At 35.8% G+C, this 20,903-nt stretch overlaps 1 protein-coding gene across 5 annotated transcripts in view; it reads right to left on the reverse strand.

Moving 5' to 3' along the window:
- Positions 1–19,801, reverse strand: part of CCDC152 (coiled-coil domain containing 152) — a 29,201-nt gene extending 9,400 nt beyond the window's left edge. Inside the window, exons 1-7 of one of the 5 annotated variants that reach the window (XM_072958730.1) lie at positions 19,757–19,797; positions 17,963–18,013; positions 17,129–17,222; positions 15,313–15,418; positions 9,281–9,349; positions 3,572–3,636; positions 366–468 (exon numbers count right to left, since the gene is read on the reverse strand). In XM_072958730.1, the coding sequence (XP_072814831.1) occupies positions 366–468; positions 3,572–3,636; positions 9,281–9,349; positions 15,313–15,418; positions 17,129–17,215 (430 nt within the window). In that variant the 5' untranslated portion in view covers positions 17,216–17,222; positions 17,963–18,013; positions 19,757–19,797. Of the gene's footprint in view, positions 1–365; positions 469–3,571; positions 3,637–9,280; positions 9,350–15,312; positions 15,419–17,128; positions 17,223–17,962; positions 18,014–19,156; positions 19,199–19,542; positions 19,649–19,756 lie in introns of those variants that run through there. The other 4 variants (XM_072958729.1, XM_072958731.1, XM_072958728.1 and 1 more) reach the window with 4 other exon arrangements.
- Between the last annotated feature and the right edge of the window lie 1,102 nt (positions 19,802–20,903).

A 20,903-nucleotide genomic window follows, 5' to 3' on the forward strand; every position in this document is an offset into this window, starting at 1 on the left:
TTATGAAACCAGTTAACATAAGTTCATGAGACCTACTTCCCTGAAGGGAGAATTTCATTAGTGAATCATATTCAATATGCTGAGTATATAAATACCAAAGTTATTAATGATACAGTTCATATTAATTTTACAAGGATATTAACTGTTTCACATTAAATAATATTAAGTGCAAACTCCATGAATCCAACTTATAAATATTAGAATTTATATCACATAAATTTATAGAAAGGTACAAAACCTAAATTCAAGTGTGTCATGGCAATGTTTATTCATGAATACTGGCAATTACTGAAAAAAGTTTATATATGCATGTAAATTATTTTATGATATCTTAGAATTCAGTAAGTTAAAAATAAAAAGCTTACCTTTTTTCTGCATATCTTGATAAAGTTTTGCTATTTCTATCTTATATCCCTCCTCTTTGATTTTCATTTCACTCATAAGTTTGGTAATATTATTCTTATATTCCTAAAGATTAAAAGATATATTCATTCTTCAATTTAAATGTGTATACATGACTTTTATTAGAGAAATGAAATTTTCAAAGGTTATATTAATTTTTGATATGTACTCATATATAGAGAGGAAAGATAGTGTTCATTGTTTGAATGATCAGCTTTGAGAAGGGCTAATTTCTGGTTCAAGTAGATAGAGACCATCTAGAGACAATGGTTTTTTAAATCTTTGCCTCCTGAACACTCAACACTATGTCATAGCATATCATAGATACTCAAAATATTTTGTTTAATTGTATGAATAAATGCTATGACAGCATTAAAACATGTCAAAAAAAAAAAAAGCCGAAACTATACTTCAGAGCCAATTTTAGTTACTGTTTGATAGCCAGCAAGCTTACCCTAATGTAGGATGAATTCCTTTGAATCACTCTTTTTGAAAATTATATAAATATCCCTGATTCCCAGAAGGTTAAGCACTACCCATGGTAAGAGTTAGCTTTATGAGAAGGAAGCTAAGGAAGGATGGATTTGGGATTTGAGACTTGCTTAACAGCTGCCTGAGATGAGTTTCTTAGGTTGCTGAATCATAGAGGTGATTTATTACACTAATATGGAGAGGGCATTGAGAGAGGCGTTGAAAGAGAAATGCTCCAAAGATAAAACTTGTAATTTTTCCAGAGGAGTGTTTCTACATAGAGAAACCACTCACAGAACTAAGATGTAGGTAGGAGAAAAGGAAAGCAGGAAGAATAAAAGTGAAGTAGGAGAGTAGGAAAAAAGAGACAATGATGAAGGCAAGAGGTCCAGAAAATCTTCTGAACACTGTAAAAGCAGGGACTTTGTTTTTACTCACTATTGTATTCCAAACTCTTAGTGTGTATCTCTTGATATATATTTTTTGAATGAATGAGAGTGCCAATAAGAATTATACAAATCAAACGTTCTTAGCCTAAACCCAGTGAATGAGTTTTCCAGTGTCCATTAAACTCCCGAATGTTGTATGCAACATTATATACACACACACACATGTGTGAGCATGTGTGTGTGCTTTTGAGCATTTTTCTGAGAGAGTTCACAGCTTTTAATATATATTTAGTATATTCAGGTATTGAAGAGTTAAAAAAAATCAAGATTCACTGGTTTAGGCAGCTATAATGAAAAATAAAGGTCCATTCCTCTAGATTATCATAAATTCAAAGGGAGATAGTCAGGATTCCCACTTGTGCTATTTATTTTGCCAGGAAACTTGCAGGAATAGCTGAAACTATCCAACAATTGCCGTTGATTAAAACTGGGCAGGTAACTAAAGAGGGTGAATTTCATAAATTGCTATTTTTCATACACATGTATCTAGATTTCATGATGGGAAACTGCAGAGTGACTTTCATAAACTACTCCTGATTCAGATGGGTTCACAAAGCCGTTGCTGCTCTGGGAAACCACAAGAGACAAATCTATGTATCTTTTTGCTCCCCAATGACTTTGCCACTTGAAGATGCCACCACTAAAGTGGAATGTTTCCATTAACTTGGTAGGACCCAGGATTTTCACCCCAGCCTCCAGGCATGAAGGCTATCCTAAATGTCTGAGCTGGGTCCAGGATGTATCTCACTAGGTCCTTCTCCCCACAGTTTAGCCTGTGCCAGCCCCTAGGAGTCCAATCCTTTCATTCTAAGGGGACAAGGTCCCAACAAGTTATTCTTGGTTGCCTTCTTTTCATTTGCCTTCTGGGAATTTTAAATTCTAAGGGACAGCATTGATTATATTTTTGTTTCTATAAAACTTAAGAATTCTTTGTATACAAGTTACAAAACTTCTCCCAGGCCCATATATACAGCCATTAAGTAACTCCTAAGTTTGTTTTTAGGGAGTGGTTCTTCATTTATTTTGGACGTACATGGAGGGTTTGTACTAGAGAATTTTCATTGGATTGAGATAATCTTTAGTTTGCTTTGGACAGCAGTTACTTGAGAAGTTCAGAATCTTGGGTTACGGTATTTTTAATTTCCATCCCTCTGAAAATTCTTACATTCTAGACAAAGCAGTATTCTATAGCTTGACATTTTAGAAGAGAAAGGAGGCAAAAATTTCCCCTTTCTTTCTGTCCCAATTATACCCTGACTTCACCATCTACTATTAAACTCTAGAAGCAAGATATGAAAAGGATGGAAAAATAAAGGAAGCAGATAAAGTAAAGGAAAAATAAAGGATGGGCTATAATCCAGAGACATTTAAATTATCTCAGAATTGGTGAAGAGAAGCTAAATTTTCTGAAAGCACAGTCAGATGCTATTCATTACTCCTGAGTATTACCCAGAAGCCCTGGCAGGGTTACAGAATTAAATTGTGTTTCTTCAGAGGCTCCTCTAGTGAAGAACCAGACTGAATTTAGAGATAATCCTTCAAGCTGAAGTTCTAAGCTGAATACAGATCCAAGATGAGTTTTGGATGTCTTAGGTCTGTCAGAGTTTGACATATTGGCTCTTGGGAGGTGAGAAAAATTAGCATAATAAACCTCCCAAAGGGCAGAGGGATGGGAACTTACATTTATTGAGTACCTTTTATGTTCTAGGCACTATGTTTTATGTTCTATAATTGCCATCACTACACTGTTCTTACAGAAGAAAAGAAAAAAGTAGCAGAGGGTATGTTGGCCCTTGGGAGAAAATTAATTGGTGATCCACATAAAATGCTCTCTTCATTTGGATGGTGCAATGAAATTGCAATAGATTACTCAAATCATAAAAATTGAAGACTCATTCACTTTATTGTAAAAAAAATTTAAGTGCTAATTAATAGAGTATACACTACAGTGAAAACTCTATTAACATAATTCAAAAATACGTAGCAAAATAGTGGCATCCCTTTTTGTTGGAAAGAAAAGGTAATGCAAGCGATATATTAGTGTATTATAGTCTGCAAAACGCCTAGGATCCTCAAAACTTGTATTTTCTAAAAAAAAATTATTTCTAAAAATTCTGGCACCCCCCCATATATATTTACTCTAAAAATGTTGGCTGTCTTTATTAATGGAAAAAGTACTTTTTTTTTCTAATTTGAGAAGACAAATGCTCCACAAGGAATTGATTGAATATAAAGACCCATAAACTCACCTTTTCTTGAGATTTTAACTTTTCTTTCATAAGATCAGCATTTCTTTTTAGTTGTTCATTTTCACCTGTGTAAAAATCATCAAAGAGCATCCCAATATATAGTGCTTTTTAATTAATATGGCAATATGTTTAACATTCCAAGTTCCCATTCATGTAAGTATTCAACACATGCAACAGCATCTACTACACACCAGGCTCTGTGCGTGACATTCAGAATGCTGAAATAAAAAAAAATTATTGCTCTTCAAAGAACTTACAGCCTAGTGGTGAGACAGATGTGTGAGTTATGATACGCTATGATAATTCCTTAGTAATGGCAGTGTGTCTGAAATATGGTGGGAGCTATGAAGGAAAAGCTTAGGTCAACTTGAAGTCAGGAAGGTTTTATAGAAGAGGAACCACTTGAGTTGAGACTTAAATAAGTTGGAGGAATGCATTCCAGATATAAAAAACTGCACAGAAGACTGGGCTTGAGAGAATATAGCACATTTCAGAAAATTGCAATTCAAGCTCAGTAATGTTGGAGTGTAAACTGTGATGAGAATGTGTTAAATAGGTTGGGGACATACCTTAATAGGAGGTATATATATTCTATGTGGATGACTTTGAATTTTGTTTTATAGGTTACAGAGTCACCAAAGAATTTTAACAGTGAAGTGAAATGATTACTTATATGTTAAAAATATTATCTGTCAGTGTAGAGGATGAATGGGAGGGTTTTGACCCTAAAGGAATGGATATTAGTAATGATAGATCAAATAAGAAATAACAGGAGCCAAAATTAGGTCAGTAACAATAGAAGACACAAGGAAAATGAAGATAACTATTTAGATGATAGAATTACCAGGAGACTTAGTGACTGATTGGATAGCAGAGGCAAAAAAGAAAGGGGAACCTTTGTCTTCTAGGTTTCTGATTTAGGTAGTTGAAAAATGTTCATCAGTTTGGGAAAAAATTAAAAAGGGAAAACTTTTAGGAGTGAAGTGATGGACCTAGATCTTTATTATGCCAAATTTGAAATGTCTGCAATGTCTAGGAGAACATTTCTCATAGCCTGAGAAACATTTAGAGGTGGCCAAAGGAAGCCTACCCTATAAAGGAGACTAAGAAATGTCCAGAGAGGCAGAAGAGGGTGTTACTAAGAAGAGAGGTTAAGGGGTGTTATAATCAATGGCAATAAATGCAATAAAAAGATCAAATGAAATAAATTTGAATCTGAAAACGTTGGGAGATGCCCAATTGTTCTAAGTTGAATACTAGCTGAAGTTGAGGAACTGGAAATAGTAAATGCAGCCTATTTTCTTGAGATTTGATTGTGAAAGGGAAGAGTGAGGGTAATTGAAAAGGATAAATCCAAAATCAAGGAAACTTCGTCTTCTTGTTTGTTTAAAAGGTGGAAGAGATCCAAGTTGTTTAAATGTTGAGAGGAAAGAGGGAAATGAAGAGAGAAAAGAAGGTACAATTGAAGATGCATCATCCCAGAATAGAGAAGGGAAGAGAGACAAGACTTAAACCCAAGTAGAGGAATTAACTCTGGATATGAAGAAGGGTTTTCTTTTTTCTAAGCTAAAGAGGAAGGAAGTAAAGCTATGTCTGGGTATGAATACACTGGAGGAAGTGCAGTGGGCCAAAGGGGTTGTAGACGACAAGAAATGAGATAGTTTATGTCTGACAGCTTTTATTTTTTCCATGAACTAGAAAGCAAAGTTGGTTGAAAGAGAAAGAAACATTTAAAGTTAGAGATTAAAGAGTGAACATTTGAAAAGCCAGGATGAATTAAGGGTATAGGTGAAACTGGGACTCATAAACTAATATGAGTCTGCAATGTATGATTTTTCACCAATTGCCTTCAGTAGCTGTAGCACTTACGTAAAACAAATATATGGTTGAGTTGATCTATATTTGAGGATTAGTATACTTTTTATTGCAGAATTGGTGAGGGAAACAAAAATGGTGTCTGAAGAGATGAGTGTTATCCTAAGCTAGAAAGAAAGGGGTGGGGTGGTTACTCTTTCAGCAACATTATTAAGAACCATAGTTGCATATATATAATACCTTTTCATGTACAAGTTAAATTAAAAAATTAAATTAATTACAATATAGTTTTGCATCTTTACTTTGCCCTACTGTTTCACACCTAATATAACTGACATTTTTTGGTATATAACCAAAACTCTTATCCTGACAAGGGGTGATAGAGGAGTGGTGCTTGACAGTTTTCTATACTCACTCTTACTAACTTCTAAGTTTTTTAAGGAAAATAATATATACTTAGATCAGGAAAGAGCCAATGCTGGTATAGTGTGTGGTGAGGATTCAAGATAGAGCCAGGATCTGTACCTAAGCCAGACATTAAAGGTGATCAGAGCTAAAATTAGACCAGGAGTAGGCATGGAGTCAGGCCTGGAATTGGAAACCAGTGTGAGATAGAGGTCAGGATTTGAGTTCAGTGCCCAACTGGGATCAGGTACAGAGTTGAATGGCACTAGACCTAGATAACAATAATTCCAAGTTCTATTATTCAGACCCTGTCAATGTTCATAGAATAACTTGCTGGGATATTGATTGGGATCACACTGAATCTATAGATGAAATTGGGAAAAACTGACATCTTGACCATATTGACTCTTCCTACCCATGATCATGGACTATCTCTTTATATATTTTGTTCTCTGATTTACTTCATCAAAGTTGTGATTTCCTACTTTGAATAAGCAATTCTACTAAGACATCAGCCAAAAAACCCCAGGAATTCATATTGAAGGATGTTTATCACAGATTACTTAGGATAGCAAAAATTTGAAAATTTAAGTGTATGTCTAAGTAAATGCCCTTATGTCTAAAGAATAGTTCAATCAATTATCAATAATAAATTGAACAAAAGGTTTTTTTATTTTTGAGCAAACAAACATTTAACAAAAGGGTTCAGAATCACTGAGAATCACTGATTATTGTTTGAAGAATTTTTATTGAACTTAGTGTTTCTATGCCTATGCCCAGTTTAATGTGCAGATGAGAATTCTTAAAGTTGACACATTTCAACCCCCAAATCCCTTAATGATGGAATCATTTCTAAACATTCATTTGAAAATAGTCTTGCTATAGATTAATTTTTGGCCCAAAGCAGTTACTTGGTCATCATGGGCTAACATTTCATTAGGTATGATAGATTTTCATTCTTTTTAACTTTTTAATATGTCTGATGAACTTGTACAAGGGTAGAGCCGACAGCTCTGCTACTTTCTTATTGTTGACTTGTGTTGGTACTATTAATATTATTGTCAATCATGTTTCATTTATTAAAGTTACTGTATTTTGAAAGGATTCGTTTACTTTTAAGTAGATAATATAATAAATAAACTCTCTTAATCAGGTACATGCAAACTGTACTACATATCAACATCCTGTGACTGGAGAGAAAAATAAAGATGTAATTGTTCAGTTTTATGACTCCCACTCTCCTTGGGAGAAGAGGAACCTGCTGTATCATAAATGAAGCATAACTGGCATACAGACAGAGTGAGGAATAACATTCCACTATTAAATTTTAATCAAATTATTTGCCTTGATTTCTAGATAAAAATAAACACAAGTAGGAATTCCATTGTTTTCTTTCTCCATCTCAGTGGCTCATCTTTTACAAAGCTCATAAGCCTTTACTGAAACGACTGATGGATGAGAGTGAAGGGGGGTGTCATTTCTCTCACGGTGGCTGAAGAAGTTCTTGAGCCTAGAGGGTAACTGATTCACTGGATCAATAATACTGTTAAGAAACCATGTCCTTTTAGTCTCTTCTTCCTGCTGCCCTTAATGCTGTCATAATTTTTAGGCTGGAAGCAAAAAGTCTGCAATTTCAGGTATTACATGCAGACTTAATCAACAACCAGAGGAACACAGCTTTTTTGGAAGAAAGGAAAATTATTCCAGAGCTGGAGTGTAATTAGCTTTCCCTGAGGCGTACAGTTGCGTGGATGAAGAATGAATATCAGAAAAAAATCAGATTTCTATTAAGAAGAGGAAATTGTTTCTGGGAGGCAGACATTTGTAACCACTGTGTAGCCTAGATAGGCAAATTAACCATACAATTTTGACAATCAAATGGATGAAAGAGGTGAAAGACAGATAGTTCACATCTATTACTTTGCCCAAACTTTGCCCAAACCAAGGCCTATAGAAGCGTGGGAAAAACGAAATCAGTGAGTCATGCTTCCTTCCTGAGAGGCACATAGAATATCCATTTTTAGGAATGATTTATTAAAAAAAAAAGTGTACAACCATATCTGTGAAAAGATGGTATTCTTGACTATTGGTCAACATTTGATATCCTTTTACAAAGAAACAATGCTTCATATATTCATTACTGAATTATAATTGACTTTCTGGGATTTCAAAGTATCAAATTTCTGATGGATGTTTTATTTGAACAAAATCCCGGAGAGAGTGAAATTAAATATCATTTGAGTCCTAGAATATGAGGACTGTTAAGGGTTATGAACATATACATTAAAAAAAATGCAGCTAGGATATTTAGTCAGAGAAGGGAAAAGTTGTTCTGAGCCATCATCGAGATGGAAAAATGAAAGACAAGGTGTGGGATGGGGATCGAATGCTGGGAAAAAATGAGTAGAATGCTAGAACCAAGCGAGGTGAAAATCTATGAATCACAGCGATCAGACGTCTATAGGAATTAGCCAAAAGGAAAGACACTGGAGGTGGTATGGTTCCCTATCTATTACCCTTCTTGATCTCCAGAACAGCTTTTAGTGGTGTATTAATATGGAAATGAATCCCTTCAGTACTGCACATGTTGTTTGACAATGTAAATGTGAAGTCTTCTGATACAATTTCTACATTTGTTTTATCAACACTTGAAATATTTTGAGGTAAAGCAATGGGAAAAAACTAAGAACTAATAATAATTCTTAAAAAAAGATAAATCTCAATTAGAACATTATAAAGACAATAAGGAATAATATGACAAACCAACTAAATAGCATATAAGATCATTATTATATCTCACCTACATATGTAATATAATTTCTTTATGATAAAAGTAGAGGACTAAGATGGAAAATTCTTGTTATGAGTTTTATGTTGGGAGAGAACTTGAAGGCAATTTAGTCTAAATTCCAATATAGCAGAGAAAAATCCCACAAACACTGCATGGTAGCTAAAGCAGCAGGAGAAAACACTTGGTTGCTTTGTTAGTTTTGTCAATGGTAGGCCTATTGGGTTAGCATGACTAGCAAAAATAAGATAAGCTGAATGTATTGGCTTCATTTAATATAGCCTTAGTTTATGACAAAATTAAATATAAACTATCACTGACGTTTGAATAGAAAACTCATCATGTAACTACTACTAGTATCCATCCTTCAAAACTAAACACAGGGTTATTAAAGACCAAGAATACTACTGAAGATAAATATACTTCTAAACTTTTGGAAGTACTGAAAACAATTATTATAATCAATTATAAGACTGATGTCCCTGGCAGAATATGACTGAATTGTTCTGTTCAGCATGGCATTTCTTATTTCATAATAATTTCAGAAGGTATTATTAAGCAGTAAGGAGTCCTGCCCTTAACTAATGAATTTAACAAGATCAGATTAAAAGAAATTTACTGTCGATGACGTAAAAAGTCTCTAGTCTTAAAGGTGCTCAAATATATCATATTTTTTAATTTTACTTTTTCCCCTAACTTACCTTTCAAGTTATGTTGATATTCAATGGTCTGTTGTAGCCCTTTTATCATATTATGAAGAGTAGCACATTCTAAAACATAAAAGATAAATTTATTTGAATATTATTTGCTTTCTTTTTGGAATTATTCTCTCAAAGTTGAAATACTTAAAATAATGTTTAATTGACAATTATGAGACAATAGAACAGCTGAGTATCTCAAAGTCAATTATATAATAAATACTTTTAAATCACTCTTTAAGTCAAATGCATTCCAGGATTGAGTAATGAGTTTTCTAAGGCTCAATAACTCCAGTATGGTGGGGACTCCCCCATGTGCCTTAGCAACCACTGCCCTAAAAGTAAGGCTTATTTGAACATGTCTGGAAAAGTATGAGATATGTATCCAAGTGAATTTTCCATATAAGAACATCCCAAGGAAAGAGGGTCAAGATGCATTAAGTTCTGTTCCAAGACAGAGAGCCAGAGCTGGTGAGAAGGTATCATTTGGGAGAAGATAGTGCTTTTCTTCCTCTGTCCTCCAAGCTGTCCTCTTAGTTCTCATGCCTGAGTCCAAGGCAAGGGAGTAGCTAGCAATAGGAGGAGTGAAAACTGTGTGTCTTGTTACAAGGCATCAGCAACTTTGGGCCAATGACTTCTTACATAATGGGAGATGGGGAGTCTTCTTTGCAAGCATTAGTGCCCTGACATATGCCTATAAGCTTTCAGTATATCCTTGGGTATCACCACCAGCAGCTCCACCTTTGATGGGTAGCAACAGTGGTGGAAACTTCTATAACTGTAAGCAGTCCACATGACTGTAAGCTCCAGGGTAGCGGGGACTGTTTTCTGTCTTGTTTATCATTTCTCCCTAGTACTTAGAAGACTTGTGGGCCCTAACAGGTGTTCCATAAATATTTGTTGAGTGATTGATTGATAGGCAATATAGTAAAAAAAAAAAGGGGTAAGTAAGAAACTGTGATGTGAAAATAATGTATTATATTGCTATTCTAAGTGCTTGGCAAATATTAAATCATTTAACCCTCTTAATCATATGACATTGGTTCTGGTATTTGCCTCATTTTACATAAGAAGAACTTGATATGCAGAAGTTTAGCAAATTGTCCAAAGTCACACTTTTAAGTAGTAAGTGGTAGAGCTACAACATGAACCCCAGCAATCTAGCACTAAATCTACGATTTTAACTACTTTACTACCACCAAGACGACCATTGGAGGAGCACTTCTTCAGAGTAAGTTGAGTAGGTTGAAAGCCCTGAAAAGAGGGCAAGAACAGAACTGCAGAGACTCTGTGATAATTACTGCTATCACATTTTTACTATAAGGTTAAGAAACAAGTTACTAGCTAAATATATAATGATGAAAACTTCCTGAAAGAGTAACTTGATATTTTTAAAAAGAAAGATAACTTTAAAGTTTGAGGGCAATTTCACTTTTATGTGCCTGGCTTAAAAGCTAATAAATATTGAACCTTGTTATCTTTCTTTCAGTTTTAGAGGCCCATGGCCAATATTCAGCTAGTATGCGCTAGTGTGACATACTGACTAGTTTCTATTCTAGTTGGGCATCCGTTTTGATGGTTAAATATTAAATACCACATTTGTATCTAACAGTAAAAGTTGTCTAGGTCTAATAAAGCACTATTATTGAATATTTATTCTGAATAATACTTGTATTACACTAAGTGCATTATAACTACTACCCCAATTAACATTCAAACTAATACTGACAAATTGGTATCATTACCGTGATTTTACAAAGGGAGAAAGTCACCCACAGAGGTCTGGTTACTTGCCAAAGATTCCACAGTATATGGAAGATATAGATTTGAACATTGGTTTTTCACACTTCAAATCTTGTGCTCTTAACCTGCTATTCTCAATACTTCCTCAGGAATTGTACAATATGCTGATGAAACCACGAAATAGGAAATAAGAGAAACTGGATTAGAGTTTTCTCTTTTTCACTTTGTAGCTATGACACTCTGGGTAAGCTGTCATTCTCGTATATTAGACTGTTCTGACAACCAAATGAAAAAATACACTTTCTAAATTCACTTACAAATATTTAACATTGTTATTGTTGTTGTTTTAATTTCTTGCCTCTGTGTCCCATAATAATTCATATACATCACTCTTCCCTATTTTCACATTGCATTTTAGTTATCTGTGGTTTCTGACACTAGACAGTGAAATCTTTCAGGTAAAGATATCTTTATTTTTTTTGATATTCCTTGCATCTAATATGGTGGCTATTTCAAAGATGTTTAATAGTTTTTGTATTTATTGACTAAATGGAAGAAACAATACTGTGAGAGGAGAGGGCAAAACTTCGCCTTTCAGGTAGAGGTCCTGCATTCAGTCTCCATGTATTTTTTTCAACTACACTAATAGAAATGGAAGTATTTTGCAGAATTTTGCTTTATTGAAGTATAAAGTTCTCCTCCTTCCCATTCCCTATCTTTCCTGCCACCTACACAGACAAAGTTCGCACCATTCATTTTTTTTCTTTTGCTATTTCCCAGTAATAGAATGATGGTTAAATTATATTTGGCATCACCTACTTGATGTATGTTATTGAATTAGCTGCTACAATTAAAAATGGAGGCATAGACCCTGCCATCACTTGTCTTTGTGCCTTTAGAGGTATGAATTCAGAAATTGATGAAATATGGTACCTCAGGAATCGGCAAATTGAAAACAGAACCCTGAAACTGAAAGTATAAGTTTCAAAAACATGTACTTTCATAATTAGACCACAAGGTGACTCTCTCAATGCATTTTTTAACAAAGGAAACTGGCTTAATTAGGAATTCTTCATAAAGTAAAATACCATTCATTATTTTAGAATAATAGCTTTTAATTCTCTTTGTAAGCCATTACCTACATTATCATTTCTTTTGGACTTTACAGTGTAATTTGAAGAATACTATCTTATCCAGTTCTTAAAAACTAGAGCTAGGAATATTAAGCTACCACTTATACGATATAATTTAGTAAATCAGTGATTATTTTGAGGTCAAATTTAGGCTCTATCATTAACTAGCAATTTGGGCATTAACATTTATTTCATAAAGCAGTTGGAAATATTAAATACAATTCTGAAAAGGATTTTTTAATAGTATTTGGTCCTTGATATCAATATTATTACTACCTTGAAGTGGCAAAGAAATTCTTTACTGGTATTAAGTGTAGAAAATATCAAGATCTCATTCTTTGACGCTGAACGAGTCCAATCATATATTGTTGTTCTTCCACTCTAAGTGAATTAGTACCTACTTTGCTTTCTAAGTTATCATTCTCACTTGTTCTTTTATTTCTGGTATGTATTACTCAGCAAAAAGGCCATTAGATTTAGCATAAGTATGATTGGATTTTAAAAAAGTATTTGATTTATGTTTTTCAAATAATACATACCCATGAGACACAAGTTTAGTCAAAAGTGAGTATCTCACCAATCTCTGCCCTCAAACTAACCAGTTTTCCTCCCACCAAAGCAACTGTTACCAGGATGCTGTTTATCTTTCCAGAGATACATAAATATATAGGGCAGAGGGTGTTTGTGTGTGTGCAAAATAACATACTATTGTGTACATTGTTGTTTTCCTGTATTATATGTTGGTGACTGTCCTATATCATATAAACCTACATCACTTTTAATCAGTTACATAGTATTTTATTAAATAAATATACCGTAATTTATTTAACCAGATATCCACTGATAGATGTCATACTTGGGAAGGCTTTATCCATTCTCAAAAACATAAAAAACAAAAAGCTCTATATTCGCTTCTAGTTTTTATGTGTGTGTGTGGCTTTATTTTTTGAGCTTTAATTAACTTTAGTTTTTAGAAGTTTTAGATGTTCAGAAAAATTGGGAAGATATTAGAGAGTTGCCAAATATCCTATATCTGGTTTCCTCTATTATTAACATCTTACGTTAGCGCGGTACGCTTGTTACAATTAATGAACCAATGTTGATTATTAACCAACATGATTATTAACTAAAATCTATATTTTGATTTTCTTAATTTTTACCTAATGTCCTTTTTCGGTTCTGATTCCATCCACAATACCACACTACATTTAGTTGTCATGTCTTCTATGAGTCCCCCTTTCAGAGTTTTCTTATTTTTGATGACCTTGAAAGTTTTGCAGTATACTGGCTGGGTATTTTGTAGTACGTCCTTCTATGTGAATTTGTCTGATGCTTTCATTAGATGAGGTCGTGGGGAGGAAGACTATAGAGGTAAAGTGCCATTTTCATCATATCATACCACAGGTACTTACCTGCAACATGACATCAAGTTGCCTTGATTACCTGCCTTAGGTCATGTAAGTCAGATTTCCCCACTGTCTGCTCTCCACCACCCCATTTTCCGTATTGTACATTTCATTGTAGTGAAGAAAGTCACTACACACAGCCCACAGTTGATGAGTGGGATGTTCTGATACACTTCCTTGAGGGCAAATCAATAAGTTATTTGGAATTCTGCAGAGATAGATCTCTTTGCCCTCCCTTCTTTATTTATTCAGTCATTTATTTTTATCAGTATGGACTCATGGATATTTATTATATACTTTGGGTTACAATCCAATACTGCTTTATTTTGTTGCTCAAATTGTTTCAGCTTTGGCCACTGAGAACTCTTTCAGTTGCCTCCTGTGTCCCTTTGACAAACCCCCATCATTGTGGAGTTTTTTACTTTTTGAGCACTTTCTTACTTTCTGAGCCTACAAGATGCTTCAGGCTCATCTCATATAGTTCTTGCCCTAGTCTTAGAATCAGCCAATCAGTTCCTTTTTATTATAAAGTGGTATTAGAAACCAAGATCTCAATGCTAGGTGCACTTGTTGCTACCGGGGTATTGTTGATTCTATGCACTCTCAGTTGACATAGCAAGGAGTTGTATGTATGTGGCTTATTTTTTTCTTTTTCTGATACCCAGCACTTTATTAGTAAACATCCTTGATCTAAGAAAGGGGAGGCTGGGATGGACAGGACTAGCATCCATCTAGGGGGATTTTCCTGGCCATCAGGCGGTTTCTCCATGCAGGTTTAGAGGAAACACCCTCATGGATGAAACCCACAGAGGGCAGCACTGTGACGGACAAGCAGTGGGGTAGGAGGGGTGTCCTGCGTACAGCGGGGCCCTTGGAGCAGCAGGGCTTCCATGTCGGGCATAGGTGCACCTTCAGGGAACTTCTCCTAGTTCTAGGCAACATCGTTGCAGCACACCGCAGACCAGGTGCTGAGCATGGAATCGGTCCAACACGGCGGTTGTCAGTGGTCCAGGGCAATGCCATTCAACACATGCTTCTGGAAAAGCATGCCCATCTCTGATGAACTTGAGAGAATTCAGGCTCTCTTTGTACCTGGCATTCCCCTGATGCCCAGAACTGGTTGCATAAGAAGCCCAGCATTACCAGGCCTGAGGCAGAGGTGTCAGTGTGGCTTGTTCATCTGAGTGTCCTTTTAGACCTTTGTGCCTCAGAACAGTGCTACTTTCTCGATGGGCGGCACCTTACCAGACCGGACACCCAGGCTCCCTGTGGGCCAAGGGGTGCACAGAAAATATGCAGCGCAAGGAGCCACAGTGGGGAGGGAGGCTGCTGGGAGCTGAGCAGAGCACATGGCATGGATGTCTGAAAAGTGAGGGGAGAGCTTCAGCCTCGGACAGCCCATTTTAACACTAACATTTTGACCCCTCTGAAATTTCTTCTGGTGTAATTGCAAGGCAGGAAGTCAACTGTACTTTTTCCATGTATCTGAAGACCTGGACTGAGCCTTGGATTTGCCATTTCTCAGCTGAGTGGGCTCAGACAGGTTATCTTCTTTCATCCATGTTTCTTCATTGCCAAGGTGGAGTAATAACACCTGTTCTAGCTGTCGTTCAGGGCCATATCAAGGATAAAATGAGATGATAGTCTGGAACGTTCTATGTGAACTTAAAATATCTTACAAATGTAAAATCACTGTTGTACCTAAAAGCACACTCATTGGAATTACTATTTCTACAGGCAGCAAAGAACTAACCTTCTTTAATTGCGACCTCCTTTGTCTGCATTACTTTTAATAAACAGTTAGCTTTTTCCAACTGCATATCCAGTATATTGTTCTTTCCACTGGTTTCTATTATTTTCTGTAGAAGAAACAGAATATACATTATTACCACATCAATGCTGCTATTTTGATTTTTGTACCTAAGGACATGAAGACTAATGAAAATACAAACCATTTAATACCTGAAAGTCTAATAACTAAGTCTGGCATATATTTTTAAACAAGCCAACTTCCAAATTAATTTTAATTTAATCAATAATTTGGTAAAAAGTTAAAACAGACTAATAGTTATGAAAAGTAAAAATCAGACTAACTTGAACCTCCTTCTTTGCAACTATTCAACCCTCAGTCCTACAGTTAACAATCCCTTATATATGTTTCCAAAATATTTTATGACTATACAACTACAGGAAAGGGTTATATTATACTCTGTTCTGCACCTTGGATATTCCACTGGGTACTATTTTCTTGTAGTCATATAAGTACATAAAAGTCTACCTTATTCTTTTTAATAGCTGCATTGTGTTTCATTCATGAATATAACTTATTTAAATAGTTCCCTATTGAGGAAAACTTGTGTTGTTCCCAGTTCTTTGCCATTACAGACAAAAGATAAGTAGTCTTGAACACATCTCTATGGTATCTTTGTGAGTGATGTAATAGCTGCCACATACCTTTAAAACACTTTAAAAAAATCAATTCATGACCTGTCTTGTATCATCTATACCTCTCACCATTCTCAATTTCCCTATTTTCATCTGTTCTGAATTTATCTCAAATTAACTCCTTGACATTATTATTTCATCCATAAATATTATCATTTATACACATCTCTAAGAGATAAAACTCTTAAGAATTCAATCATAATGCCATTATCATATAAGAAATGAACAACAGTTCTTATTTAAAGTGTATAAGAATATGAGATATTTCCAAATTAATCTCCAAAAACTTTGTACCAATTCCTCTCCTACCAAAGTGATTTTTATTCCCTTCTCCTCTCTTATTTTGGTAAGAATCACTTGGTTAAGAAAACCCAAGTTCACTGTTTAAAAAAAAGCTCATGTTATCTCAAAATACCCATCATCATGAAAATTCTTTTATTATGTCAATACTACATGGTACAGAGGAAAAGAAGGAATAGAGGAGAACGATAAGGACAGAAAATAGAGGTAGATATTATTCCCCCTTCTATTATTATTTCACAAACCCACTTCCCAAATCTTTGTCCTACATTTCTCAACAGCTATTCCTACTCCTCTCACAGGCAGAGGAGGGGAGGAAAAGACCTAATAAATATTTGTGGTCACGGTCTACCATGTAATATGTCCAGAGACGGGGAGGAGGTCTTCAAATGGGTCTGCTTTTAGGCAAAAGAGAAGAAAAAGGGAACAGACAGAATAGAAAAGATTAAAAAAAATTAGTTAGCCATATGGTAAGAGATGGAGAACTGAGTCTACTTCAGTTTTTACTGAACCATTCTTGGGTTTATAGACATCCTGGACATTTACATATGTATTTTCTCTTTTACTTTAGCAAAAGTATATCACAATTATTTGTTCCTTTGCCCCCAAAGCATTTTGATGTGTTAGTATAAGTGAGCCAAAACTACATATATTTTAAAAACAGATTTAAAAAATGAGAGAGAAGGGGCTTAGCAAAATACATTTCCATTATTTTTACCTTTCTCATTTTTTTGGTACATTGTTCTTTCTCCCCAACTCCTTCCACTGGCAAAATTTGTTCCACTTTTCCTTATATTCTACAATTGTTTGATACCTTTACATACCTTTTCTATCTGTGAGAAGTCATTTATAAGTTTGTCAAGATTCACACTGCTAATCTTTTTCATACATCCTTCGCTGCTTTGATTCATATTTAAACTAGTAAAGAGCAGATAGTGTTAAAATAAACAAACAAAATCTAAAGCATTCTAATAGTGGTAATAGCTCAAATACTGAAGTTTCTGTACTATGCTCATGGAGCACCTACTTGAGCTCCATTGCACTCAGAGAATTTTTGTTCTACCCCCGTTATTAACAATGATCAAATGAGTTAAGGTTTCTCCACTCCTCTCCACCCCGACCCCAGCCAAGTTTTCTCTTAATCTAAAACTAGTGCAATTATATGTGCAAATGTAGAAATTATTTGTCTCTGTTATATGCAAAACTAATTATGCCACTGTTCAACACTCACCTCTTTGCCATCACTATGGCTGGACTTAAAATTGATGCATTACTAAATCTGATGCATGACTTTTAAATATAGGTATTTTCAACTTAAGATGTTTAAAATATTTAACTATCATGCTACAAATATTTATTTGCTGTATTTCTTGGTAGTTTGCTTATTGCTAGGAATTGAATTGTGGTTCCCCCCAAATTCTTATTTTGAACCTCTAAACCACAATGTGACTGTATTTGCAGATAGAGTCTGTAAGAGATAATTAAGGTTGAATGAAGTCATAATGGTTTGAGCCCTAATCCAAGAGGACGGTGGACTTATAAGAAGAGGAAGAGAGAGAGTGGTCTTGTTCTCTCTCCATATGCTCACACTGAGGCTAGGCCTTGTGAGCACACAGTGAGAAGGTGGCTGTCTGAAACCCCAGCAGAAGAGCCCTCACCAGGTATCAGTCTTGTTGGCACCTTAATTTTGAACTTCCCAGCTTTTAGACCTGTGAGAAAACAAATTCTGGTTGTTTAAGCCATCCTGTGTGTAGTATTTTGTTACAGCAGGCTGGAGACAAATACAATTATTTTGCACATTTTGTTTGATAATGTGGTTAGTAAATAAAGGACATATGGAAATTAATATGCTCAAAACAATCACTTCATATTTCGATTCTCTTATTTTGTGTAAGAGTGCCTTTGGGTATAGCCAACTAACTGTTGAAGTGAAGAATAAGTGTTTCAGTTTTAGTTCTATAGAACCAATCATAAGAAATTCTGAAGAATTTCAAAGGTAAACTCATCTAGTTAGGATGGGGAAACTGACTTTTGCAAAACAGCAAGCATTTACATTTGAGGGTGGGAGAGTGTCTAGAAGAATCAGGATTAATAAAATCTGTAAGTATGAGACACTTGTCTTCAGACTCTTCTCCAGCAAAGGGGAAGGAGAAAATACAAATTTGAAATTTAGGCATTCTAGATTGAGGAAAGAGCATGTGCCAATGCCTGGTGTGTGAAAGTGGTAGTGACAAGTAGTTCAAAGTAAAAGGTAAGTCAAATTCCTAAAGTAATTACTCAAAGTAATTTTGGGGACATATTACAGTTTAAAATTAAAATTTTGGTACACCAAAATATAGCCATTGCTTGATAATTTGTTACTTCATAAAGAAATCCTATTTCCCTTCTCTTTTTATATTATATTGCATTAGTGGTTTTTAAATCTGAGAGAATTTTAGCTATGTGTTTTCAGTTTATTGAATTATTATCCTCTGTATCACATATACCAGTAAAGCTCTTAAATAGTTAAAACTTGATCCTTAAGACAGGAGACTAACTGTAATGGGATCCCATAATAATACAGTGTAAAATTCCTTTTGAGATAAAACTTAGAAATCATCACTATTTTATATACTGTTACTGTTTACTAGACCTATAGAAAATCTGAAGTAGTTAATGCAAAAATCCTTTTTTTTTTCCGTTTTAGTTCCTAACATTTTAGATAAAAAAATTTTTACTAGAGGGTTTCCTCTCAGAACCTGGCTCCTGAACTAATTTCATTTTAGTTTGAGCTTGACTACTTCCATCTCCTTCTCCCTAATGAGACTTTGAGGTGTTTTTCCTTATAAAACCATCACTAATACTCCACTGACCGTTATCGCATGATACCCCTTTTGTCACACTAGCCGAGCCGTAAGATTATTTTTAGGTGACTTCATGGCCCCTCCCCAATGTACGAGGGACAGGGTCAGGATCTCTTCAGCCGGTATGGTCTTCTTGCCCAGTGAACCAGGTTACAAGCTAGTGAGTGACTCAGTGCTTGTCAAATTCTGGGCGAGAAGCACAGACTGATTTGTGAGCTTCACGGCCCCCAATTCAACGGCCCCCAATTCAACGTCCCCACAGTGCGCGGCAGCCGCATACCCTTCCGCGCCCTCCCCTCCCCTGCGTCCGGGATGCCCCCTCCGGGCCCCGCCCCAGGACGGGCTCGCGTTCCCTCCCTCCGCCCTGGCCGGCCGCCCGCCAGCCGCGAGTTCACCCTCAGTCCCCAGGCCCGGTCCCGGTTCCCTCCTCCCGCATTCCAGGGCCCACAGGAGTCCAACTCTACGGCGGGACCCGCATCCTGGGGCGTGCGAGGAGGAGCTGCGTCCAAACCCTGTTCCGAACCAGGAGACCATGCGGAGGTGTGACGTAAAGAATATCCACAGAAAAGGCGGGAATTTCGAACTCGCCGACAAAAGGTCTGGGCGTACCTGCTGTCGCTCATGGTTCCTCACACTCTCCCCCGCATCCCCTTCCTGGTGCGGTCCGTCCCTGACTGCTGTCCCCTCCCGGGGAAGCGGGTTCCCCCAGCAATGGGCCCGCCTTCTCCCGGCCCCACCTGCGCCCTGCCCTAGGACCCCGCCTCCAGCTTCACCTCCTTGGGCTTCTTAGGGATTTTCGTGTAGTTTCTAGAATGTGATTCAACACCTAGTGACTGTCAGATCAATCATTATTTTCCAAGCAAAGAATAAATCACATAGCGTTAAGTTTTGATTAATGAGTCAGCACTATTGAATAAATAATAATCCGTATTAATTCTAGTAACAAAGCAGGCTTATAAAGCACTAGACACTGTATTAGGTGACGGAGATGAAAGCATGGATATAATGCAGTCTGTGCAGTCCAGAGTCAGTCCAGGGATATGCTTCCCTTCTACAGTTTTGTCTTGGTAGCTTAGTGGTAAAGGGCAAGGGTTCTGTGTGGGTTCAAGTCCCAACTCTTCTGTTTACCAACTGGGTGATGGTGGTCAAGTTCTTAATTATACCTGCCTCAGCTTCTTTATCAGTAAAAATAGACATTAATAATGCTTATGTCTAGGGCTATTTCAATGTTCAAATTAAATGATACATTTTAAAAGTGCTTAATACACTTTCTGGCATAAGGTAAGTGTTAAAAATATAATTAAAAAATTCTGTTCAATAACTGAAAGTGTATCTACTGCCAGCTTTGCTCTATGTACTTTTTTTTTTGAGTGGGAGTTGGGAGATTTATTTTGATTAATTTTATTTTTCTATAAAACCCAAAATTTGGCAAGCAGAAAAATGTAAACTGTAATAGGATACTTCATCCTTTATTACTGGAAAGGAATTGTAGCATGTGTGGGAGAACTAGGTCAAAGTGGGAAGTGGGGGGTGGAGTCCTCTTTCTGTTGCTAACCAGTTAGGAATCTTGGGAAGGTGGGTTAATCTTCCCAAGTCTTTTTCTTTTTTTTTCATTTTTAAAGTAATAGAAGCAGACTAAATTGTAGAGATAAAATTTCAAGATTTTAAACTGGTCTTATGGTAAAACATTGCTCATCAAAATGTTTTGGAAATGTTATTTTATCATTTTCTTTACCTTATTAATTTCAAAAAAAAT

This window comes from Vicugna pacos, chromosome 3 (genome assembly GCF_048564905.1).
Source record: "Vicugna pacos chromosome 3, VicPac4, whole genome shotgun sequence".
Taxonomy (NCBI): domain Eukaryota; kingdom Metazoa; phylum Chordata; class Mammalia; order Artiodactyla; family Camelidae; genus Vicugna; species Vicugna pacos.